Source organism: Sinohyriopsis cumingii, unplaced genomic scaffold (genome assembly GCF_028554795.1).
Source record: "Sinohyriopsis cumingii isolate HCF-2022 unplaced genomic scaffold, ASM2855479v2 utg003376l, whole genome shotgun sequence".
Classification (NCBI taxonomy): Eukaryota; Metazoa; Mollusca; class Bivalvia; order Unionida; family Unionidae; genus Sinohyriopsis; species Sinohyriopsis cumingii.
In genome coordinates this window covers 87466-114784 of record NW_028316473.1, presented here as the reverse complement: position 1 = coordinate 114784, position 27319 = coordinate 87466, and the positions used below count along the sequence as shown (strand labels likewise).

At 37.5% G+C, this 27319-nt stretch overlaps 1 protein-coding gene across 1 annotated transcript in view; it reads right to left on the bottom strand.

The window, feature by feature from the left end:
• The window catches only part of LOC149769637 (endothelial PAS domain-containing protein 1-like), a gene marked incomplete at its 3' end in the record, with an annotated part of 128345 nt that overhangs the window by 26545 nt on the left and 74481 nt on the right, over window positions 1-27319 (bottom strand). Inside the window, exon 6 of the mRNA XM_089949790.1 lies at window positions 11215-11321. Coding sequence (XP_089805916.1) covers window positions 11215-11321 — 107 coding nt within the window. The remainder of the gene's footprint in view (window positions 1-11214; window positions 11322-27319) is intronic.

The window sequence follows — 27319 nt, the reverse complement described above, 5'->3', positions numbered from 1 at the left end:
AACTCCATGTTGATATTACCATCAATTCTGGAGGAGTAGCAATAACAAGATTTTCAAGATGGCTACCAAGGTGGCCATGTTGGAGATCACCATCTTATTTAGGACCAACTAGACCATGGCATGAAAGTATTTCAAAGCAATCCCCAAGAAATTAAGGAGGGGTAGGGGAAACAAACTTATGCTGATGTAATGAAGGACAATGGCTGACGAAGAGATGACAAACAGACAATGGACTGTCCATAAGCTCTTCAGGTCAATGATCAGTAGAGCTAAAACCTGACAGCAGATGCTTAATAACCAATTTGACATGCAGTACTCAAAAATTTGCGCATCAGTAAAGTTTGACTTGTCTCTTCTCAGTATCAAGACATGTAGCCATCATAAGCCAACACAAATGAATTAAGCCTCCAGTGCTAGAACAGTTGTAAACTGTCAGAGTGAAACCCATCAACATGTTAACACTGGCTGATTCCTCAAGATACTGATTTGAAATGTTACCATACACTTGTTTGTAAATAGGACATGACTCTGACTGATTACTAAATCAAGTTGGCATGCAGCAATTACACTAGCAGGAACACTATATCCAGATCAAGAAATCAAAATCAATCAAAGAAAGAGAAATGAGAAATACTTTGGTTTTTTTAAAAAATGTATCAAAGCAAGTTTTGAAAAAATCCACAGATTAACCAAATGCAAATCATAAGAGTTGTCTACCCTTTGTGATTTTAACAAGAAATTAGGTTGAGCTACCCACATCATATATTGCAATGGCAAATACAATTAATTTGTTAATTAGTTTGTCATTGTGTCGAAGGACAATTAGATTCTCAACAGTTGTCACAAAAAAAGAGCCAAGTTGAAGAGTGAGCACTGATAATATTTTTATGAAAGTGCTTACCAGTATCACTCTGTCTTGTGAAAATGATGTTATGGAATGGTGGTAACTTAAACCCATTAAATATCTAATGAATATAAAAAAAAGAATGCATATTTTTTCATTTTCAGAATGCATGCTACATAATCTGAATTAAAATGTAAATGTATTATTTTAAAGATGAAGAATATGAGTGTCTTGTGTACAAATAGACACATACAACTGCTGAATGTGTCAGTCATTGTCAAAAACAAAATTATGCAAGACTTTCAAAGAGTAAATTGTTTCATCTATAATCCAAGGATACAAATGAATATCATAGTTTCAGAGATTTCAAGACCCAATTTTTACTATTAGATATTCTTGTCATCAATGAAAAACATCATTCTAATTAATTCTTCAAATTCTTTTTAAAAAAACATACACTATATACCACTTCCTTGATATATCATGCTCTGATAACTCACAAATCCACTTATAACATAGGGTCAGGCATAGGTCCCATATTTTAAAACAATAAACTACAAAAAATATGACATCTACCAGTCGAACTTGAAGAAAATCGTGATCAAAATTGATAATAGAACCTTGATATATTGCTTGTTTTATCATCAAAAATGGCAAAAAGTACTTGGAAATTTGAATTATCTTATTGAAATTAATAACAATATTCAAAAAAATTCTATTAATGAAAATGTCAATAATGCCTACTGAAAGAAGCAATTTAAAAAATACCAATTAAATAAGTTTTGTCAACTGAAATTTATGTTTTAGGTCTATCTTTTAGTTCAGTGTAGTGTAGCTGAATCATCATAAATGCCATGTGCCCTCTTCTATTCAAACATGAAATATGTCAATCTACCATAACAGCTATGTCTGCAAGCATTTTTGTGAGAACTTAATTAAGTACAAACCGAATTTTGATGTCTGACTTGAGAAAGTATTTAAAAAAATGCTGAAAGGCATGCAAATCCTACCTGCATAAGAGCCAATGGCACTGGTTGTGTGTCAGGTCAACTCGTTTAAATTGATCAATCAATGTTAAGTATATTATTGTCTATGTAATATAATTTAACCACCTTAAATTAGCCTATTCATTCACATGTTCATCAAAGATAGCAAGGCAACCAAGAGAAATTAATACTTGTGAAATAAAATTATTTGTTTCACAGATATGATTCATTGTAAAGAAGCAAGTTTCAGAGTTTGTAGTTAACTTGAAACTCTTGAATTGGTACTCAGAGATTTCCTCAAAAATGAAAAGAAATTTCACTATTACTTGCAATGAAATCATGGCACCAATATTTTAATAGCAACAACAAAAAGTAATGACATAATACACAATGTTTTTGTACACACTTGAAGGTTTTTTAAACCAGCTAGAATAATGTTAGTGATATTTCAAAGACTGGGTATCTTGAAATTAAAGATAATTCATACAGAAAAGCAAACAACTTCATTAGAAAATGGGCATACTTGACAATTACCCCTAATGTGATTATAAAATGGATATTCATCCATTAAACAGCCCAGTCCCCCCTTCCCCCATGGTCGTATCTATTTCCATTGTGGATGGCATCACTTCTTAATTTCTGGAGGTTCCTCAGTAACTTGCATATAGTCATGCAGTCTCTGTTCCTGTTCCCTGGTTGTGCACAAGTTATTAAGAGAGGGGTAATGCTTAATAGAAAATGAAGACTATTTTTAGAGCCAATAACTTTCTTTTACACATTCTCAGAATTTTGTCATAGATGTATGCTTTACACTGAGCAGCAATATAATTTGAATAATCTTATTTGCGATTCAAAATACAATTTATAAATTTACATAAAATTATGCTTGTCCAAGTACACAAAAATCTGTTTCTGAAATGCCCACTCTGTTTCTTTCGTCCAAACCCAATATATCCAGTGGCTTCAGACATGCAGCTTAAATAAATAAATTCCTTTGTATGAGGGCCTCAAGGTAGATTAGCATTTAGCTAATTGTGTTACCCTCTTTAAATAAGGTCATTATTATTATTATTATTATGTCTCATCGTATCTTCGTCATCTGACAAACTAAATTTTCAAACAAGTGCAATAGTTGATATATGCAAGAACATGACCAAAAAGAAATAAGGAGGAAATGGAAAGATGAAAGGTGTTGATTTAAAAACTATACATACTGATTTTTGATTCATTGTATCCTATCTGAATGTGTAATGTTCATGTATCTTCAACAATTTGAACTTGCGATAAAACGATTTATCAATGACATATCATCAGCAAACTAAAATTGTTAAGAAATAAAGCACTTGGTGGCAAATGAGGCCCTCATGACACTGACCTAACTTATGATTTAAATTGTCTATGTATGTATTAAATAACAATGGCAAAAGAACATCTCCCTGCCTCACTCCATTAGTTACAAGGAAACTGGATACTGCACTTCCTAGTACACATAGTACAATTTCTAGCCATGAACTATATGGGTATTTTTGATTCCCAAGTAACTTCTTAAGAAGTGTCCAATGACTAACCCTATTTGCATTATTATTTTTTTCTTCCTCATGTGAGCTCAGAACAATTGACTTTGTACTTGAAATAGAAGAGTTCATGTCAGCATGAATCAAGACTAGGAAGTAGGTCAGAATTGATAGCCATTAAAGAAGGGTGATGGTCTAAACCTACAAGGGTATGAATTACTCTCATAACTTTTAAGTGGCATCAGGAAATGGTACATGTATAGAGAGATAAAATGATCCAACCATCAAACAGTATTTTGCGAATCACCAAGAAAAATACAAGTTGTTGTGCAGGCTACTATATTTATTTAATTAATGTTACATAACCATATTCTTCACCAAACTGGTGATATGTATCTCCAAAACCTACTGCATGTGAATGTCTTAGCATTTCAATCTATTAAGACATAAACATTTGGTATAATAGCATGTTTTACAATAAAAGTAATTTCACTTAAATAATCAGGTTGCTGGATGGCTGAATGGTCTAAGGTGTTCACTTTCATCACTGATATTTCACCTCTGTCCATGTGAGTTTCAGGCTCGGTCAATGTAGTCATCTGAGAAAGCTTGCCAGTACCTTCCTGTGGGCTAGTGGTTCTTCTCGGGATTTTCTTAGTTTCTTCCTCCACCATGTATACTGGGGCTTTGTATGCCCTATCATTTGCTTAAAAATGGCATTAAACCCACAACAACAACAACTCAAGTAACTGACAAATCCCAAAAGTTTAAACTTGATCACAAGATAAATGGACATTATAAATCACTTCTTTAATACTTGCAAGATCTCTGATATAATACACCACCGCCCTCATGCTATCTATATGTATTGAAAAGACTGAATTGGTGAAACACCTGATCCCAAACATTCCTCATGCAGTGATAAAAGACAGTCTAGCTCACTGTCAAACAGCCACAGGTCTTGCAGAAAACAAATGTCAGATACATCGCATAATATTCCCACATTCTGGATATTTCTAGTTCTAGTTACAGAATGGCAGTTACAGAAAGAAGTAACAGTAGTGATTACACTGGTCAACAGTGAACTCATTACTGACTTGAAAAGGCCCTAATCTGTAGTATTTTGGTGTGCCGAACACGAATATAACCGTGAAAAATTTGTATTGGCTCTCGTTTTGAAGATATTCATATACCTCATTTTCTATGTTTCACTGTGTAAATTTCTCCAGTAGGACTGCAGCAACATCCGGAATAATGATGTAACATTGCATAATACCATCATGCTCACATCATCCACAGTTGATTGCATCATTTTCTGATGCAATGCAATACTAATGCCATGCGGCTGCTGAAGTAAGTGTACTATATATGTGTAGGCCTATTATACTAATGCCAGGTGGCTGCTGAAGCTGACGTAAGCAGTGTACTATATAAAGCCCAATCAGATAGGTTCAGCATTTAAAATATTTTAGACGTTGTGCGAGACAGTTCAAGCTACTGTTACATAAAACTTATTATTTTATCCATTTACGTACAATAAAGAACAGTAATGCCTCGAAAGTGTGTTAATACCGCGGACAATTTTTGCTATATTTGTGGGGAAGTGACATTTGCCAACCAGAAGAAAAGTATCAATTCTCAAGTGAAGAAGGCATATCATCTTTACTTCGGATGCAAGGTTGGTGACCAAGACAAGCCTTGGGCTCCGCATATATGCTGTGCTACATGTACAACACAGCTTTCACAGTGGTTGAATTGCAAAAGGTCATCAATGCCGTTTGCAGTCCCAATGGTGTGGAGAGAGCCAAGCAACCACCTAAATGACTGTTACTTCTGCTTGGTTCCTCCTCTTTCCGGCGGAATAACGAAGCGAAAGAAGTCGAGAATAGTCTACCCAAACATTCCGTCTGCATTGAGACCAGTTCCACATGGTGAGGGACTTCCTATTCCAGAACCTCCAGCAGAATATTCTCTTGATTCATCTGACGAAGACAAAGGTGAGTCGACCTGTTCTTCTCCTGGTCCATCAGCATGCAGTGATCCAGATTTTCACTGTGGTGCATCATCAACCCCACACAGAATAACACAGGAAGAACTAAATGACCTGATTCGTGATTTGGACTTATCAAAGAACAAGGCAGAATTGCTAGGATCAAGACTCCAACAATGGAATCTTCTAGAAGAAGATGTCACAATTACTGCATATCGAAAGCGCTACCAGCAATTGGAGCCTTTCTTCAGAAAGGAAAGTAATCTGATATTCTGTTCCGATATTGAGGGCCTCATGAATGCTTTAAAAATCACTCATGACCCACAAGAATGGAGACTATTTGTGGACTCTTCGAAACTGAGTCTCAAGGCTGTGCTTTTGCACAATGGAAACATTCTTCCATCTATTCCAGTAGCGTATGCTGTCCACATGAAAGAGACATACGATAACTTAAGGCAGCTACTGAATTCCATTGAGTATAACAAGTACAGCTGGCACCTCTGTGGTGATTTGAAGGTAGTTGCCCTTTTAATGGGACTGCAGCAAGGATATACAAAATACATGTGTTTCTTATGCGAGTGGGATAGCCGAGCAAGGGAAATGCACTACATGAGGAAGGAATGGACTCACAGGCAGAATGTAGCCATTGGAGAGAAGAATATCCAACACCCAGCTCTGGTTGAGGCTCAGAAAATCTTGCTACCACCCCTTCACATCAAACTAGGTTTGATGAAGAACTTCGTGAAAGCCATTGACCGGACTTTGCCAGCATTCCGATACCTGCATGAAAAATTCCCTCGACTCAGCGAAGCAAAGATTAAAGAGGGAGTTTTTGTGGGTCCTCAGATTCGAGAGCTTTTCAAAGATGACCGGTTCAACAACTTGCTGGAAGGTGACGCGAAACAAGCATGGAATGCTTTTCGCCTAGTTTCTACAAACTTCCTCGGAAATGTTAGGGCAGAAAACTATAAGGAACTAGTAGAAGACATGTTGATGAAGTATAAGAAACTTGGCTGCAATATGTCTCTAAAGATTCACTTCCTTCATTCCCATTTGGATTTCTTTCCTAGCAACTGTGGTATTGTTAGTGATGAACACGGCGAACGTTTTCATCAAGATATCGCAACAATGGAACAAAGATACCAGGAAAATGGTCCACTACAATGCTGGCTGACTACTGCTGGACACTCCTCAGAGATGCTCCCGAACAGCTGTACAAGAGACAGGCGAAGAAATCTAAGATGTAGTCAATGACTTGATTTTTTATAGGTAGGCTATTACAGTTGACCTTTTACTATTGGAATGCATTTCGTTATGTAAACATTAATTTCTTGCAGATTACAAAAAAACTAGAGCCAATTTTGCAATTTGACTGTCATATTCGTGTTCAGCACATAAAAATTGATAAGAATTGACTAATTTTATTTCAGTAACATGACTTTTGTAAAAATTTGTTGTCCAGTGTTATGTACTTGTAAGTCTGCAGCAGTAAATGAATCAAACTCATTCAAGTTTTCATAAATATGAAACCCCAGATGAAATTTGTTAAAATTCAATAACTTTGGTAAAGTTGTGCTGCGGAAACCAAATGCAAGTGGACAATACTGGGAAATAACTTATGTGACTGATGCCATGGAAACAATCAAAACTAAAAATTTATATGAATTTCGTTTGATAACACTTCTTTAACTGGCATTTATTTCTAGTGTTTCCACCATTAGGAATTTATCAACATTTTCAATAAATGATATTTAATTAGATATTGCCTTATTTATTGAGAAAATATTTTTATTAAGAAAATTTTACAAAATATGTTTTCTTATCAAAATGTGCAATAAGATGATAATCCCAAATATCCATGCAGCAACTGGCTTTTTAAAAACAAAATGAATGATATATCAAGATTTCATTTTTTTAAAACTTTACTGTGATTTTTGTCCTTGATCAACATTTAGAATCCAAATTATTTCTATTTCTATAGGGAAAAATGGGTTCTTCTTGGTTTTAATCGCATTTCTAACAAATCAATGGCCACATCATACTGATGAGGGCCTCAAGGGAGAATAGCCCTTGACTAATGAGTCACCCTCTATAAATAAAGCATTATTATTATTATTATTATTATTATGAAATGGCAGTTACAGTAAATTAGCAAATATAACACACATTATTCAAGTTTTACCCAACCACCCACTTCCCTGTGAGGCACAAATGTCTGTGTGTTATACAATTTGATTTTTACATGTATTACCACATTGTAGTAATACTTTAAAGGTTGGTTTCCTATTTCAAACAACGTACCAAGTTCAAAATAGTAAACAAGTCTGATGTTGATTATACAGTTATGTTTTGCATTTCATCTAAATTTTTCAAAGTTTAAAGGCAATATAATAACAAGAACACAAGATAAACATCGCAAAATCAGCTTCTTCATTTTAATAACTTACTAATTTATGAAAAGCGGCAATGTTGTTATGTTTACTAAAATTTTAAACTGTCACAGACAGATCTGATTCACTGCTATAGTCTGACTCAGAGCTGAAGATGAGTTGACTTCCGGATGAGCTGACTTCCAGAGGAATTTCCCATTTCTGGATTTCATTCCAAATATCAGCTGTTGTTATTATTATTTATTATACAACTGGAATGTGTGGTTCATGCCATCTGGCAATTATTTATGGGTAGGTATTTTACTGATTTTGAATTATTGGTAATTGATAAGCATGGCTATGGTTCTGCATTTAACAAAGAGAGCACATGACATCATGGTGGAATGTTTGAAATGACTCAAGGTGAGGAAACTAATCATGAATTGACCCAGTTTGGTTGAAATGGCTCAAGGTCAAGAAACTAATTATGAACTGACCCAGTTTGGTTGAAATGGCTCTGCTGCAGTATTTTATAATTATATGAAGATTCTGGTCATTTATTATTCTTTATGAAAACCTGAGGGTTATATATTTCCTTGGGTAATCTAGTATATTAACATACAATAAGAAAACTGCAGGTAATACCTGAGTGCATGTTATACTTGGATATGTGTTATATTTGCTAATTTACGGTGAGTGCATGTTATACTTGGATATGTGTTATATTTGCTAATTTATGGTGAGTGCATGTTATACTTGGATATGTGTTATATTTGCTAATTTACGGTGAGTGCATGTTATACTTGGATATGTGTTATATTTGCTAATTTATGGTGAGTGCATGTTATACTTGGATATGTGTTATATTTGCTAATTTACGGTGAGTGCATGTTATACTTGGATACGTGTTATATTTGCTAATTTACGGTAAGTTTCTTTTCCAAGGACACACCGGGGCAAGTGAGCATTGAACCTGTAACCCTCCTATTACAAATACAATACTCAAGCAACTGAGCTATCATTAATCCCTAGAAAAATTGAGAGGGTCAACATTATCAGCAAATTTGTGAGTTATTTGGACATGCTAAAATTAGGCGGCCTTGTACTTTCAAAATCAGGAATAAAAGATCATTTATTTGTTAGTGCCTATTTATAAATCTGCTATGGCATTAAAGAACAATCCTCACATTTAAGCCTATTTATAAATCTGCTACGGCATTAAAGAACAATCCTCACATTTAAGCCTATTTATAAATCTGCTACGGCATTAAAGAACAATCCTCACATTTAAGCCTATTTATAAATCTGCTATGGCATTAAAGAACAATCCTCACATTTAAGCCTATTTATAAATCTGCTATGGCATTAAAGAACAATCCTCACATTTAAGCCTATTTATAAATCTGCTATGGTATTAAAGAACAATCCTCACATTTAAGCCTATTTTTAAGTCTGTTTTTGTATTAAAAAACAATCCTCACACTTAAGCCTATTTTTAAATCTGCTTAATTACACTTCCCCAAAAAGTTTGGTTGTTTATAAGCTGGTATCTTGATATGATGTAACATTAGTGAAAGATCTGGATAGACCTACATATAAATGGGGTATATGCAGGACATATTCAATCCCTTTGTAAATGATTTACAGTATACCTTTTCTGCAAATACTTGATGCACATATTCTGTCATTTTGTATTTCCTGTGTATGGAGTGGAGCCTGATCCCACTAGTTTTGTATTTCCTATGTCTGAAGTTGAGTCCATTTAAGCTAGTTTTGTATCTTCTATGTACGTTGTGGAGCCTAGACTAAACTAGTTCTATATATCATACATATGAAGTGGAGTCCAACTATTCTAGTTCATTATTTTCTACACATGGAGTGGATTTCTTATATATGAAGTGAAGTCATACTGGTAATATGAAGTCATTATTAGATTTGCTCATAAATCTTCAAAATACTACACATATCAATCAATCAACTTGTTGCCATTATGTGTATATATATATATTAATGCGCCAAGAGCACTTAACAAGTGCAAAAACTCATACTTTAAGTTAACAGGTTAGTGGAAAAACATGTGTGCACACCCCTCCTATAATAAATCAATGTGAAAACTTTGCCATTTTGAATGACAATAGCATATCCATACATGATCCTGATTACTGGTAACTTACATAGTCTTATAGAAATAATTCTACATCTCTCAAATACTCATAGCACTTCCGACAGCAATAATCTGAGTATTTTTACACTGACAATTATTAATTTGACTAATTCTTGTACAAAGACAAGAAACTCACTATTCGGCTTTGAAATAATAGTCATGCCAGAATATTACATTTCTTGGTTAAGTTGAAAAATCACTATTTCCTCTTTGGGAATTGAACGGCAAACAGGAAATAGGATTTCATACATCCTTATGCATGGCTCTACTAAAAGATAACACACAGCTACACTAAGTCTGTAGGTATATATCAATCCGTCTGCAAGACAGTGTCTATCAATGGCTGCACTGATAACTGAGGGCTCGTGTTTGTAATGCAATTCCAACAGTAGTGGTCAGTTTGCATACATTTTCATGTATGTTTTCATGTATGGATTCACACATCTTTGTAAATGTATTCATGTACGTCCTGGCACATGTATTCATGTATGTCTTTGCATACAGAGCAGTATGGTAACAGTGACAGCAGTTTTATTGGTTACTCATCATGTCTTCTACACCATACGACATTCCACTGGCAATGGTGCCTATTGGAGATTCATGCAGATTACATATGCAGATTTGAGTGCATGTTGCTATGTCTATTTAATCTGCACTGAATGCTTGTTATTTTTATTTTTAAATTTCATTATATGCTAGTGTAATGTAACACTGCATGATGGACTTAACCTTGTCCAAATTCAAGTTTATTTTCTACTTGACCTGAATTATTTATTTTTTATTTTTTTATTTTATTTTGTAAACAACTGATACATGGTTGGAATATACACTGTGTGTATGGGATTGTTATCAGGATCATTGCTGATGGAGGTAAATATGCTTATTTGTGTCTGGGTCATAAGTGATAGGACAAAGTCATAAGTGATAGAAGGCTTTGGCCAGGATCAATAAGAAAAATACAAAATCCCTATTAGCATATTGCAACCAGCAGATCAAATTAACAATGTAGACCTTGAACATCCAATACATTATGTGATGGCAGCTCTGGGTCTTCACTATTTCTACAATGATCCACAAGTTCTAAACTGCAAATATTGGTAGAATACATTCATCACTAAAAAATGAAGCCAATATTCCCAAACAAATTCTTTATTTAAATTAAGTGTTTTGTTTTATTATGAGATATTGTATGCATGTTTTTGAATGCTTTAAGGTTCGCCATGGTATTAGTTACATATGTAACAACAAGGATATTATGGAAAGAATACATTGTACTGGCTGGTAGATCTAGGTCTAGTTCTTAAAGAGATCACAATTAACCTGATTGATATTACACAGAGTACTTACAGTTGGAGTGGCAATTGCTGACTTTTGGAGCATCCAGTGGATTATGGAACTGGTATGCACTCTTCCCTATCACTTCACTTGGATCGTATCCAATCAGAGTTGCTATCCTGAAAAGAAACGGTATCAAGATGGAGATACAAAACTGCTGCCAAGTCAACATAGCACAAAGTGATAGGCTTACCCTTACATGAGCTGACAAACAATGGGCATCATGGAAACTTATTGTTATCCACTGAAAGAAGAAAACCATGTTAACTCTTACAGCTGACATACATTTTTCTTTCTGACATCCACTGACATAAAGGGATGCTTGGACAGATCCACAAACCAGTATCTCATTATCATTTGCATACCTATCAATTTGAGCCCAAAATAATACTGATTATTTTGACCATGAACAAATGCTGATTGACATAAGCAATTTTTTTACCCTCAAAACTGATTCAAAAATCCACCTGCATACTTTCAGGACAACAAAATAAGTGTTATTTTTATTTAAAAAATGCCACATTAAAAGTGTGTTCAAGTTTATAGAGTAATTCTGATTTCACTTTCTGCAATGTATTTTCATCATTCAAACAACTGGTTATTTGGTATTAAGATGTACATAAAAACCAGTAGGACAATTAAATGACATTCGAATCATTTAAAGAAAGACCAAACATAATTCTCAGCACCTTGTGTTTCTTGAAATACTCCTGTAAACACTATTTCCGTTACAAATATGAACACACAAGAAGAATTCCACAATTCTGGCAAAGCTTCAAATGTGATCCGCTAAATTTCCATCTGCAATTTTTAATATTAAAAGAGATAAAAATTGTTTGAATGACTATATTTCAAAACAGTGTTTGCATTCCTTCCTTATAGAATTCTGCACCCTCTTCTAGAAGCACCTATTGTGGAGCCTAATTGGTTGTGACACTAAATCACTTTGCAGCAAGGTAGTGCCTGAATGAACATGAGACTGATTGTTACAAGATCTAAATCTGTTTCCTAGTTCTCTCTTCTTTACATGATTCATAATAAATGTACAGTCCTACCTACCTGCCTATGCAACTAAGGAACCCTTTACCAATGTCGCTGACATTCCTATCATCCTTTTGATTATTCACAATTGTTGAGAATTTCAAGTTGTCACATGAACAGTTGATACAACGTTCTAAACTGTTTCTTATTTTAATGACAAGCTTTGAAAATCTACATAATGAGCAAATAATGCCATTGATTTGGAAACTGAATACCAGTATCTCTTTTCTCCACCATACACAACATCTGTCATCTCAATGCCATGAAACATCCAAAATTATTCCAATGAAAATCATATTACTCCAAAGTCTTTTCTTTCTTCTTGCTTGAAGTCAGTGAACAATAAAAAAACTGTACATCTCCTACACTGGTACAACTGAAACTATCAATAACCTCACACTAGCCTCCCACACTATTGCTGCAGCTGCTGCCCATGTTAATGATGAGAAAGCCAGACAATATATTTCCATGCAGACTGGCTAAGCAATGAATTCAAGGATTTTAGTGTAGTACCTGTCACAGCTGATATGGAACCAGGCAAGAATATCATATATGGCATGTACCTGCCAGCAGCGAAAGTTTGGGTGTGCATTCTTTGTGTAAAACTGAAATATGAACAAACTACAGCTATTAGCTAGGGTCTTAAACTGAGAAACTTGAGTCTGGTAACCCAAGTCAAGAGGAAAGGGGCATTCAGGGACATTTTTACTGTAAATGATGTTAATACAAGAAATCTTTTCCAAGATTTCATTAATATAAAGGTGCATGATAAATTATGTCTATGTAAAATATTCATATATGAAAGTTAACCTGCAGAAACCAAAAGAGAACAGCCAATCAGATGCCATAATTCTTCCACATTATATTGTGGAATACTGGAGGAAAAAAACATAATTCAGGGTCTCAACAGTTTAGACCACGTATTCCAAATCTGGTCAAAATCTAACAATTTTGGGGAATGTAATGCTGGAGAAGACCACTCTGGTGGCCTAAGTGTTTAGATCGTCTGCCTCGGATGCAAAGGTCATGGGTTTGAACCCCAGCCGAGTCATACCAAAGAATTATAAAAAATGGTACAAGCAGCTGCCTCGCTAGGTGCTCAGCATTAAGAGGCTAGTGTTAGGAGTCTTAGGACTTGTCGGCCTGGTGTCAGGATAATGTGACTGGGTGGGACATGATGCTACATGTCTGTGGCATAATGCCCCAGTGCTAGATATCACTATAAACTGCCACACTGCAGACATCGTAGCAATATGACTGAAAAATTGTTAAAAGCTATGTTAAGAAACCAAATCAAACACTCACACACAATGTTGCAGAAAATTAAGTCAGGATGATGTGCAATATGGGGACATAACTCCTGCAAATGACAAAGCTGAATGTTCCCCTTTCAAAGCCTCATCAAATTTCAACCAATACCAAATCTGGTTGAAAGCATCAAGCCTTGGTAAAGGTATGCTGTAGAAAAACAAAGTCATGAGGACAGGCAATTGTGCTGAGACAAATTGCTGTAAATATTTTCATGGAATGCTAGGAATTAAATTTATGCTGTAAATATTTTCATGGAATGCAAGGAATCAAATTTATTTAAGGTCTCATCAATATAAATCCCCATACTAAATTTGGCTGAAATCAATCCACCCTTGGTAAAGTTGTACAATGGAAACCAAAGTCCGAAGGACAACAGGGGGATATAACTCTTGTATACAATACTACAGAATGCTGAAAATAAATGCATTGCTGGTGTCATCAATACAAAACTGCATTTTAAGAACTTTGTCGACATCAAAGAAACTTTGGTCAAGTAATGCTGCAGAAACTGAAGTCAGAAGTACAATCGGGGGCACAAATCTTATACATTATGTCATGGAATGCTGGAAATCAAACTCACTTAAAGGTCTTATCAGTATAAAGCCTCATACCAAATTTGAATTAAATCCAACAAACTTTGGGAAAGCTATTATGCACAAACTAGCTAGAAGGATAGGCAATCAAAGAGCATAACACTTATAAATGATCTTGTAATGATAAAGTATGCTGGAAACTGACCTCACTAAAGGTCTCATCAATATAATACTGTAGGCCAAATTTGGATTAAATTTAAAACATGTTAGTAAAGTTTTCCTGCAGAAACCAAAGCGAGGAAGACATGCAGTCAGGGGCATAACTCCTGTAAATGATATCATGGAATACTGAAAATCAAACTTATTCAATGTCCCATCAATACAGACCTGCATGCTAATTTTACTAACATCAATAATCCTTAAGAAAACTGTGCTCCGGAAATGAATGTTTGATTTGATAGGCAATCAAGGACCAATCTCCTGTAAATGATGAGAAGGCTAGATAAACAGAACTCTTTAAGGTCTCATAAATATAAAGCTGCATAAATTTTTTTGTTAAAATATAACAATTTCCAGTAAAATTGTCTCGCAGTGAAACCAACTTGTAAACAGATTGATTGGAAGCCTGAGGAATGTGATTACTATGGCATTCTACTGATTTCATCAACCAGGTCACTGATGACAAGAATTACACACACTTTTTTCTATGGCTGTCTTTATTATAAGGTATTAAACACACTCTTTCACCAACAATAAAAATCCCCCAAAAATGTTAAAAGTCAAGATATAAAACACACAAAAAACACTAGCTAAATGAGACATTTCCAACAACTTGCAACATTGTAACAATATAACAATACCACATATAAATGTTTTACACACTGTATTTGTGATGATAAATGCTTAGTCATCACATATTATTGTTTTATAAATTTTGTTTGTCATTTGCAAACCAGTTTGCTCCAGTATCTCATCTGGACATCAGAGTTTTAACTGGAAAATAAACTGAAAAGAAAGAAAAAAGAAGAAAAAAAACCCAATAAAAACAAAACACCCCCCCCCCTTACAAAATAACTAAGTTGTTATGGTCTACAGATTCATTTATAAAGTAAAACCACCAACAATCATGACAGACATTGAGTTCTTTGTTACAAAAAAATACCCTCCCACATACACCCACACACATGAACAAGATGCACCCCCACTCCAAAATCCAAGTCAAAACATGTACTTCTGAAGACATGGGGCACAAGTTCCATAGCAGGGCATATTCAAGAAATGAAACTAAAGGAGAAGGGATTCTGCCCTCCACATGATAAATTGGAGGCATTAAGGAGGAATTGAACACAGAAATACAGGTAGACCTTGGAAGTACAATGTGTGATATTTTAGCAATTTTTTCTTTTGGTAGGGGGATACATTCTTTTAAAAAGAAAATTGCAATGATATTGCAATTGTACATCCTGGAATACGCACTGACACTGATATTAAATAGTAACAGCTTGAAATGGAGACTACCATTATATAACAAATACCTAACCTTGGATTCAATATGAATCAGGCTCTATCATGTCTTCAAACACAAATTAGACAACAAAGCAGCAAAGCAACTACTATGGCTGCCATTTAACAATGTTGCAATACCAGAAATGCCATAGGAGTTGGCATGAAGTCAGCTGAAAGCAAAGTGCATTATACATATGCATCTTTGGCCTGCTTGTTTTAAACCTGACATTATCATTATGCTACAACTCGACTGCAAATGGCACACACCATTACTTATGTGTAGGACTCTTTTTAATATACCTTAATATCAGCATAGTATCTGAAATGTCTTTTAACCCTTTACCTCGATATACATGTAGCAAAGTTACCCAGTGCAGTGCACTATAAATAGAACACCTTTTACCTATTCAACTCCATACACATAGGCCTGCCTGTTAACTGTTAAGCAGTGTAGTGTATGTTATGAGGATGTATGGGGTGTCCAGGGAGGGGTAGCAGCTCTATTTGGGGGATGCAATTGTACTCCTTCGGGGGTAGCATGCTCACCTTTGGTCCCCACTTGGCACTCAGCTCTCACCTGTGGCTCCAAGAAGCTGTGGCATGCGCAGCAGCCACATCCTAGAAAATGGCCTCGACTAGCCAGCTAAACCAGGCTGAGGGTAGCATATAGGTCTTAAATCCTCTGCGAGTTAGGCTTTATCTACCAAGCATGTGAAGACTGGATTCGGCAGCCTGTGTGGAGGAACTACCAATGGTCAATGGGCAGAAAGGCGATTCCCAGCAAAGCGCCGTGGAGCACTAAGAGCTTAATGAGAATTGTAGGGCATCCTGGTCATCCAATGCACTCAACTCCGTCTCCAGCTGTCTTGACTTTGTCATGCTGCTGGACACAGATGATTTTGGGCAAGAGAGTGAGGTTGACGAATTGTGCGACTCTTCCTCACTTAAAACAAAGTCACAGCGCAAGTCACTCATCATCCACTCATTTCATCACCCACTAAAGTCATGTGGCAACAGGCAAGTGACGAAGTGGCAGGTGAGGGTACACTGGCAACCGTAGATGCAAACCTGCATGCTGGCGGCTCAGGCCATTAGGGTCCTTCACCACTGACAAGGAGCAGCAGTGGAGTCTGGCAGCCCCTCTGAGTGACTGAGCAGTCCTCTTCAGGAATGCACTGTTCACCTCCTTGCCTGCTCTAAACCTCCCTAACCAGCTGGTGGAGACCCTATTCCAACGGTCGAAATACAAAGAAGAAAATGAGGATTGTTCCTCTCACACTTGGCTCATGGAATGTGCACCTTACTGGACAGAGATGATGTGGAAAGACCCCAGAGGACTACTGCCCTAATAGGAATGAAACTCGCCAGATACAATGTGGACATTGCTGCCTTGAGTGAGATCCGGCTTGCAGGAGAAGGCGAACTCTGTGAAAGGGACTCTGGATACACTTTCTTTTGGAGCAGCAGAGGAAGTGAACAGCGCCGCAAGGCTAGAGTCAGCTATGCAGTGAAGACAGCACTGATTGGCAAATTGGCTGGACGTCTAAAGAGAGTAAATGACAGATGCATGACCATGAAACTCCCCCTCCTGTCTGAAAGAAAGCACCTTACCATCATCAGTTGCTATGCTCCAACCTTGACCAACCCGAATGAAGTGAAGGTCAAGATCTTCACTCTGTCATTGCTGATATTCCAATGGCAGATAAGCTCATCATTCTTGGCAACTTCAATGCAAGAGTAGGCTGAGATCACGTTGCCTGGGATGGAGTACTAGGAAAGTACGGAGTGGGTCACTGTAACAGCAATGGTCTCCTTTTGCTCCAGACTTGTTCAGAGCATGAACTGCTGATCACAATACAGTCTTCCGCCTCCCTACCCAAAACCAGATGTCATGGATGCACCCTCACTCTAAGCACTGGCATCTCATCGACAACATCATTGTCAGGAAGAGAGACAGGCAGGATGTGCGTATGACCAAGTCCTTGTGTGGCGCCGACTGCTGGACAGACCACCACCTCATCATCACCAAGCTCAACATCCTCATTCAGCCCAAAAGACACCTGCAGGAAAGAAGGCTCCTAAGCAACTAAACATCACCAAGCCGACACGTACCAATACCAAACAGTCTCTCGTGGATGCCCTGGAAGAACATCTGAAATCCACCCCTCTGGACAATCAGAATGTGGAGACCGAATGGGTGGCATTCAGAGAGATGGTCTACAGCAAAGCTTCAGAAATCCTAGGTCCATCAACCAGAAAGCACCAAGAATGGTTTGATGAGAAGTGCAATGAATTCAGGCAGGTGCTGGATGAGAAATACCGCCTCCACCAAACCTACCTCAACAACCCCAAGTCCACCTCCAAGAAAGATGCATACAACAATATACGCAGAACTGTACAACAGAAACTGTGAGACACATGGCTGAGAAACAAAACTGATGAGATCCAGTGCTAAGCAGACAGGAACGACATGAAGAACTTCTACAACACCCTGAAAGAAGTGTATGGACCTTCATCCTCTGGATCGTCCCACTTTCTCAGCGCAGACAGAAACACACTAATTACTGACAAAGAGAAAATTCTTCAACAATGGGCTGAACAGTTTGATAGTGTCCTGAATCACCCTTTATCCATCAATGATGAAGCTATCAGTCGTCTCCCCCAATTACCCATCAATGAAGCACTGTATGATCCCCCAACCTTGCTCAAGACACAGACAGCGATTTGTCTGCTCTCCAGTGGCAAAGCCCCTGGTTAAGACTCCATCCCAGCTTAAGTCTACCATGATGGGGGCACAGCCCTGATAGAAAGGCTCCACCAACTGTTTTTGCTGATGTGGCAACAAGAGACGATCCCCTAGGAATTCAAAGATGCTTCCATAATCCACCTGTATAAGTGCAAACGGAACCACTAGGACTGCAACAACCACCGGGGTATATCCTTGCTCTCAACTGCAGGAAAGATACTTGCCAGAATCCTACTGAACCGCCTCACTATGCACCTTGACCAGGGACTCCTGCCAGAAAAACAGTGTTGATTCTGAAAAGAATGTGAGACCATTGACATGGTGTTTGCTGCGAGGCAACTACAAGAGAAATGTCAAGAGCAAAGCAGTGATCTCTTCTCCATCTACGTCGACTTGACAAAGGCCTTTGATTTCATCGGCAGAGAAGGCTTGTGGAAGGTAATGGACAAGTATGGATGCCCGAGAAAATTTATATCCATAATGGGGCATTTCCACAATGGCATGCAGGCACAAGTCCAGGACGGTGAAGAGACATCTGAGCCTTTCCCAGTAACCAATGGCGTCATGCAGGGTTGTGTTCTGGCACTGACACTGTTCAGTCTATTGTTCTCTGCCATGTTGACTAATGCTTTCAGAGACAGAAATGTTGGAGTCAGCATCAGTTACCATACAGATGGAAAACTGTTTCAACTCCAGGAGGCGTCGAGCAAAAACCAATGTTATGACAGACGCCATCAGGGAATTCTTATTTGATGACTGTGCCCTTAATGCTGGCTCAGAAGCTGACCTGCAACGCAGCACTGACAAGTTCTCCAGCTCCTGCATAAGCTTCAGTCTCACCATCAGTACCAAGAGGACTGAAGTTCTGCATCAGTTGGCCCCTGGAAAGCCATATGTTGAGCCCAACATCACCGTTAATGGCCAAAATCTCAATGTAGTGAGCTGCTTCACCAACCTTGGCAGCACACTGTCACAGAGCATTACAACTGAAGATGAAGTGAACCTCCGCATTGCCACAGCCAGCTCAACTTTCAACAGACTGTAAGCAGCAGGGAAGATTAACAGACCTTTTTTTCCAAGCAAAATAAACGCTCCTACGCGAACTTTCTCCGTAGAAGGCCCAGAAATAAAAAATAAAGCCTTCCACGAGAGCTAATTTTCATGTATTTCAGACTCGGTGCATCTGGTGTGTATGCCGAATGTGTCATAAAATATACCACATAAGGCAGAAATAATCCAGGTTGGGATAATTTTTTTGTGTTATTATTTTTTGTTGTCACGCGGGCTGCTTTGGTCCATTTTACGTCACATTAAAATGATATAATTAAAAATAATATGAGTCCGAATACCAGCGTAATTGGAGAGCAGCATTCTGCTAGATTAGCGCGAGAACAATTAGCGGCAATAAGGAAACTTATTCCCACGAAAGAATTATTTAAGATAAAAGTTCGTGAACACGAAGACGCAGAGCAGGGATTTACCGAATTATCGTCGAAATTATTGAAGCCAGTTACTGAATCAACCGAGCGAGTCTTACTTGGTGATGTGAAAGATCCGGATATCAGAAAACACGGAATTTTCCCCGTGTTGAGAGATATTGAGGAACACACTCGATTAGTGCCAGATCGGCTGGAACAATTACGGCAAGCACAAGAACAAGCACAAGCACAAGCGCGGCAAGCAGAATACTTGGAAGAAGAAGAAAAGAAGGAAGAAGAGGAGGAAGAAGAGGAGGAAGAAGAAAAAGATCCTTTAGAGAAATTAAGGGAAAATTTTACCACTGGAGGTTGGGCCGTGATAACAGATGAACTTAAACAAAATGACAGTATTGAGAAACTTGGAGAATTTGCGGAAGATTCTTTCGCCGGTAGAAGAAATTATTTAACGGAGGAGGGACTAAAAAAAAATAGTTCACGAAATACTTGGTATAAAACTGTATTTCGGGCTAAATTTGGATTACCCCGGGTGAAAAGTGATGAATCGAGGTATATTCGATTTCGGATATTTGCACGTAACAGAAAGGAACCTAGGGGGAGAGAAATAAAAATAGATAAACCTCCAGGATTTTTCCCTGAAAAAGTAAAAGAAAACTTACCGGAAATTAAAACCCAAGTTGAAAAACCTAAAATTGTTAATATTCGCACGTATTTTACCAATGATGCTCTTAAATTATTCGAAGATAAGGATAAATTAGTCGATATTGCCGTAAATTTTGATGAAAGGAATAAATATTTAAGACCAAAACTTCACGAAAAGATACTGAAAAATCAAAGTGGATCGATTGGGTATATTTCACCACAAAAGCTGCTCCACCCTACTCGTATGGTGATTCTGGGTACAAAAAATTTATTGAAAAAGTAAAACAAAGAGAAAAAGAAAAAGAAGAAGAAGAAGAAGAAGATATATTGAGGACAATATATGATGAACCATCAACATCAGAACCAAAAACAGGAAGCGGATATACCATTTGTCCTGACAGCGTTGTTAACGACGTATCTCGCCTCGAAATACTAATAGGAGGAAAGCGAGCCGGAAATAACTCTTCTGAAATAATCAACGAGGCCTCCGATATTTGCCAGCGATTATTTCACAGCGGTGTTATTAATTCCTACATTTATAAAGAACTCATCGATGAACTTATCGATTAAAACAATACACTTGAAATAACATGATCGTTCATAAACATCAACGCAGGCCTAGGCAGGTCCGCGTGGCTAATTCTCGATTGCCCGTATATAAATATATTCACGGCAACGGATTAGGCGACATTGTTAAAAGCTTCGTCACAAGAGTAATACCTAAAATTGGACCCACAGCTAAGCAAATTGCATCAAAGGCAATAGGAAAGATCGGCGAGACTGTTATTTCTGGCGTTGGTAATTTGGCCAGTAAAGGCTTCGATGTTGTCAAAAGTAAAATATCAAACTTAATGCGCAAAAAAAGCAACCTGTCAAATTACCTAGTACCAGCGAAATGCCCGCCGATGTCAGTAAAGCTATAAACGACGCAGCAAATAAAAAAATAAATGACCTAGCAAAGGAAGTCGCGAATACAAGTTTCGCAAATAAAAAAATAAATGACCTAGCAAAGGAAGTCGCGAATACAAGTTTCATATCGGGCAGCGGTCTTCGTTTTAGATGATAATTCTTAATAATAAATGTTCGCACAAGTGTCAAACGAAGTGTTCGACATGGACGAACCTGTAGGTAGAGACACATCCGTGCGTGATTTCCAGTATTTCTCGTACGACACAGTGACACCAAATGCGACTAATCGTGTTGAAATTCAAGTTCACGATACGACAAGATATTTTCTTCCATCTGAGGCATATATCGAATTTGTTGGTGAAATTCTGAAACATGATAATACCACCTGCGGAGCAAACGATAAAATCGGATTCGTTAATAACGGCATCATGGCATTATTCAAAAGCGCCACTTACATGATCGATGGAAGAGAAATCGAATCAATTACAGGTAACGTTGATTTAGCAACGACGATAGTAGGTCTAGCCAGATACTCGGATGATTTTACCAGATCAGCTGGTCCTAGCATGATGTTCGCCAAAGATAATTCTGATTACGCTGATCATGTCCAGTATATCATTGGGAGACCGAATAATAACGCTGATACTGCTGGCGCCGACGTTAGACCCGTGATGATTAACACCAATGATCATTACAACCTCGGATTTGCCACACGGAGAACCATGTTGAAAGGAGATGAACGAAGATTTTCCTGTGCAATTCTGCTATCTCACATTTTTGGATTTTGCAGGCATTTTAGGAAAGTTATTTACGGAGCGAAACACACGATTTCCTTCGTTCGAGATGACACAGGTAATAACCGAGCCATCTGGAGAGACGCTGCTGTTGCTGATCAAGGCAAAATATTACTAACTAAATTTACATTGTGGATGCCAGCGATAGTTCCATCGATGCTTGAGGAAGAAAAATTACTGTCATTCATGAATCAAGGTGGTAAGTCTGTTATGTCCTGGCTGACAACTACTACTGACTCTATCGACGTTGATATCAACGGAATATTTACCTGGCGAATTGCGTCACAACAAGGTGTCTCGGCACCTAGGCACATCTTTGTGGCTCTTCATGCCGCAAACAGATATGATCAAACTCACAGTCACATGATATTCGATACATTTAACGCAACAAACGTGTCATTGAGGATAAACGGGCAACAAGAACCATCCGAGGAAATATCAATTAATTTTGAAAATTATTCGACGGCCCGCGCATATCATCGCTTATTGTGTTTTATGGGTCGCGATCAAAATATCGATACCGGATTGCAAATATCACAGCTGGATTTTAACAAACTTTATCCTATCTATTACTTTTCCTTGGAGCATCTCGATTTGGTAAAACAATCCGTTGTCGATATCCATTTCAAGGCCAGGATTAACACAGGTGGAGCAGCAAGAGCAATCGCGGTGATTCTCAGCGATAGAACAATGATCCTGGAAGGCATCAGCGGCAGAATGAGAGTCATCGATGCACCTGTCGAGAAAATGTAACTTCGAAGATTGAAAATCTAGATTTTCCAAATTTAGATTAAAACGATTATTAATATGCCATACGAACACGTCAGCGTAACTCTGACCTCGGGTCAGATGAAAAAACTCCAGTCAGCGATAGCAAAGCGATGCGGTATGAAATTAACCCTGAAAAATGATCAAATTCAGGGCGGACCTAACAAACTATCGCTAACTAAGAATCAACATGGACGTTTTACCAAAGCCAAATCAGCAAATTCCGGAGTTCATGTGAATCTTAGTATAGGTGCCATCAGAGACATGGTCAAAACGGGCGGATTTTTCCCTCTGCTAGCCGCTATTCCCGGATTATTAGCCGCAATTGCTCCGTCGATAGCAACCGGTCTAGCATCAAGCGCGGCTGGATACGCAGGTAAAAAACTACTAGAAAAAATAGGAGGGCGATACGGTAAAAAAAAGGGAAGCGGCCTCTATCTAAGACGCCCACCTCTGTACGGATCCGGCCTAAGATTATCACGCCCTATTCAAATTTAGATTTATTCAGCGAAGCAAAGAATTAAAAAATAAAATTTTTCAGAGGTGTATTTATGCGGGATCAACTACCAGAAAAACCAAATTCCACCGAGACAGGAATAATAAATCTCGATTCAAATACCGGCCCTGGCACACATTGGGTCGCCTACGCGATTAATCCTCGCGAAGTTGTTTACTTTGACTCATACGGACTAGCTCCGCCAAAAGAATTTATCAATTACGTGTCAAAGTTAAATATTCCAATTTGGTATTCGACACTTCCGACGCAGACATTAATGGATCCACCGATATGTGGTCCTGAATCAATTAACGTCCTCGACGCAATTTCAAAATCATCCGGCCCATATCATAGAATCGTATTTGAATATGCCGTAAATAAGTATCATGGTTGATATTTACGGAAGATTCCTCTACAGAAAGAAGGAAGTAGCAGTGACTGACGTCGATCTATCAAAATTCGCAACCAGGGAGGATATTAATAATCTTCTATCGCTGTCAGAGATATATCCTGGCGAAGTTGCCATTTTTCAGAACAAAGAAGGAAGATTACAAACAAGTAACGTCAAAATAACCGATATAATCAGGCGGGACGAATATAACGATCGTATTGATCAATTTACTCGCCTATCAGAATCGGTATCAAAATCCATCACTGATATCGCCGATTTTGTAGCGAAGTTACCCCTGAAGGCTGATATTGCAGATGTGGAATGAAGAGATAGCGAATTATCAGCAACGTTGCTTCTGAAGGCCGATAAAACATTACACAACGATCTTCAGGACAGAGTGACAAAAAGACTTAACAGGCTAAACAATGATCTTAAAAAGCTCGACGATACCCTAGCTAAATTTAGTAAAAAATTTGAGGATGATATAAAAACATCCGGCGAAAATTCTTCTGCCGCACACGAGCTAGCAAAGAAAAAAGTCGATCAAGTATCGCACGATGATCTCAGCGAAAAGGTAGGAAAAATCAGCAAGGATATTACTAACATCTTCGCTGATATTACCGAAATAAATACCGTAATGAGTCAGAAAAACGATAAAACATCACACGACGATCTCAGCGAGAAAACAAGAAAAATCAACGAGGATATTATCAAAATTAACGAGGAAATTAACGTGATACGTGATTTGGCGCGTCAAAAGATAGATATATCGTTGTACGACGGAGAAATTCGAGACTTAAATGCGAAACTTCTCGACGCAGCTACAAAAATTAGCGATATTAACACAAAAATATCGTCAGCGAATCTTGAAAAATTAAATCGTATTATTATACCATCGGAGGTAGAAACAAAAAATCTTCCCTGCCATGTACCATTTGTGATAAAAAAACAAAGAGATATATGGAGACCCGAGAATAACACATTTAGCTTTATCTTGCTGATTATTGGTGTATATCGAATATATTTTATCTCCGGGATAAGATTCAAAGTAAAAACCAGATTTCGTGACTTCCATGAATTTCATCCCGGATTTTTAATTCTTCCGATATACGAAAAATACACGGAAACATTCACACTAGAACCACCAGACAGATCCGTGACGGGACCAGTTGAATATCTTGTAATTTTCGAATATTTATCCGGAGTACACGCAATTGGTTAGATAACCTAATCAATAAATGACCGCATCGGATTACCGATACAATCAGGCGCGTTCATGGCAGGATTCATTAAAAAAACTCCTCGACGAATATCAAACAAAAATAAAAAAATATCAGCGCAGATTAGTTACCATCGATGTTGCCGTGTACGCGGTAAGCGCAATAATCGCCGGCGCAGGTATAATCTTATCCGCGGTAACAACAATCGCGCCAATCGTTGCTACGATAATAATCTCGTCGACAACGACAATCGCAGGTGTTCTTAATATTATCGCAAAAAAAATATCCTCATGCACGAGTGAAAAATTATTCCTGTACACGAGTAAACTATCCCAGGTCAACGAGGCATATTCGAAATTATCATCGCTGCTTTCTGAGAGTCTCAACGACGGAATTATATCCGATCTAGAATTTTCCGTGATGGTAAATATCTATTCTGAGATTGAACAAATGAATATCAATAATGTCGGAACTAGCTCAAATCGTGACAAACACAACACCGCTGATAACAACGCTGATATCGGTAAGCTCAACCAGGCCAGAATTTAGTATCGATTTTCCAATACCAATTAGCGTCAAGGAAATTGCGTTGTCACAGTTACGTGTCTATAACAGCTGGCCCAATATTAGATCGAAATCATTCGGTAGATTATTATCGAATAATTCGCTTGTTTTTGCCAATAAAAACAACCCCGATGGAAATCCCGATTGGATCATCGTTGGTATACCAACAGGCAGTTACGAAATTGAGCAAATCGACAAGGAACTTACTGGTAGAATATCTAATATAACCGGCGATGCTGAACCGGGAATAAAAATATCCGCGCACGAACCAACGCTGTCGTCGATCATCGAAGTAAAATCACCATATATCGTCGATATTTACCAGCCGTCGATTAGGACAGTGCTAGGTTGGCCCAAAATCGCACCTTCGGTAAAACCAAAAAAAACAGATATTTTTATTCCAGGTTGGCACGAGGAAGCTCCTCCAGAGCCACCTGAACCAAAAAAATCTGATTTTATCACCGATGAAGGATGGTACGGAGATATCAGACATAAACCTATAATCCACAATGCCATCAATCTCATGAACAGCTACAAATTTAACCTGGTATTGTTAGCTTTTACTTTCAGGGACGAAAGAATTCTCTCGTGGTTGCCTCTTCCCCAAATCCCCCCCGGTGTGGAAATCTTCGATGCTACCAACATTAACAGGATAATAGCCCCCATAGACGGTATCTTGATAAGAAGAACCATCGACGAATTTAATCAAGAACATAAATTACAATTAAATTTACTACGAGAATCCTTTCATGAATGTATCTTAAATAAATCAGGATCATGCAGCGAAATTATCGAACATGTGAAGATTTTAAATCAACTTGCGAATGATATTGAATATTATCACGGTATGTTCATTCGGGCGATAATTGATGATATATCAATTGTCGATTACGTTCTTCCTATTAGCAGCTTCAAGTTGATCAAAAATTCAGGAGAAAAACAAAAATTTATGACAGTATTCGGATTAACCGAGGAAACGCTACCAAATTTCAAATTTCCTGATTATGACGTTGATGAAATGAGAAAATCCGTCACTGATACCATCGATGATTTATTTCCGAAATTACATGCCGCGTGGACTAAAAAATTACAATCAGAATCGATTCTCAAACACGATAATGATCCAACCGGGCAGGGACGACATATCTCGCCTGGTATCGTTAACATAACGGAAGTTATCGCGATTAATCTTCACGCGGACGTTGTTGAAGGTAGTTATAATGTAGATTCATCTACGTCAGAACAGGCACAGCAGGGATTCATCTTATATTCGTTTTCACCTAGCGCCTCTCCAGGATTTTTGATAATAAAAGAGCCAGTAAATCCGTTTTATCTGCGATGCCACAATCGATTATTGTCGAGGATAAATTTCAAACTGACGGACCAGAATGGAAATTTACTTGATATACGCGGAGAAACACTGAGTATTAATTTGCTGGTGAGATCGTAATCTGTCCGCCAGAAAAAAAATGGCAAAAAAATAAATAAAAATCGGGAAAAAATAATATTTTTTTACAAATACGCGATTTTGACTACCAACTACCCCGTCAGAAATAAGAAAAAATTAATATTTATTTTACAAAATGCAAGAAAAATATACAAATTACTTGATTTTGACGGGGTAGTTGGTAGTCAAAATCAAGAAAATTCTAACTTTGTCAAATTATTTTTATTTTTCATAAATAAAATTTATTTATTAAGAATATATTTTTACTGAAAATTTTTTTTTTTTAATTAAAATCAAGAAAAATGTACAAATT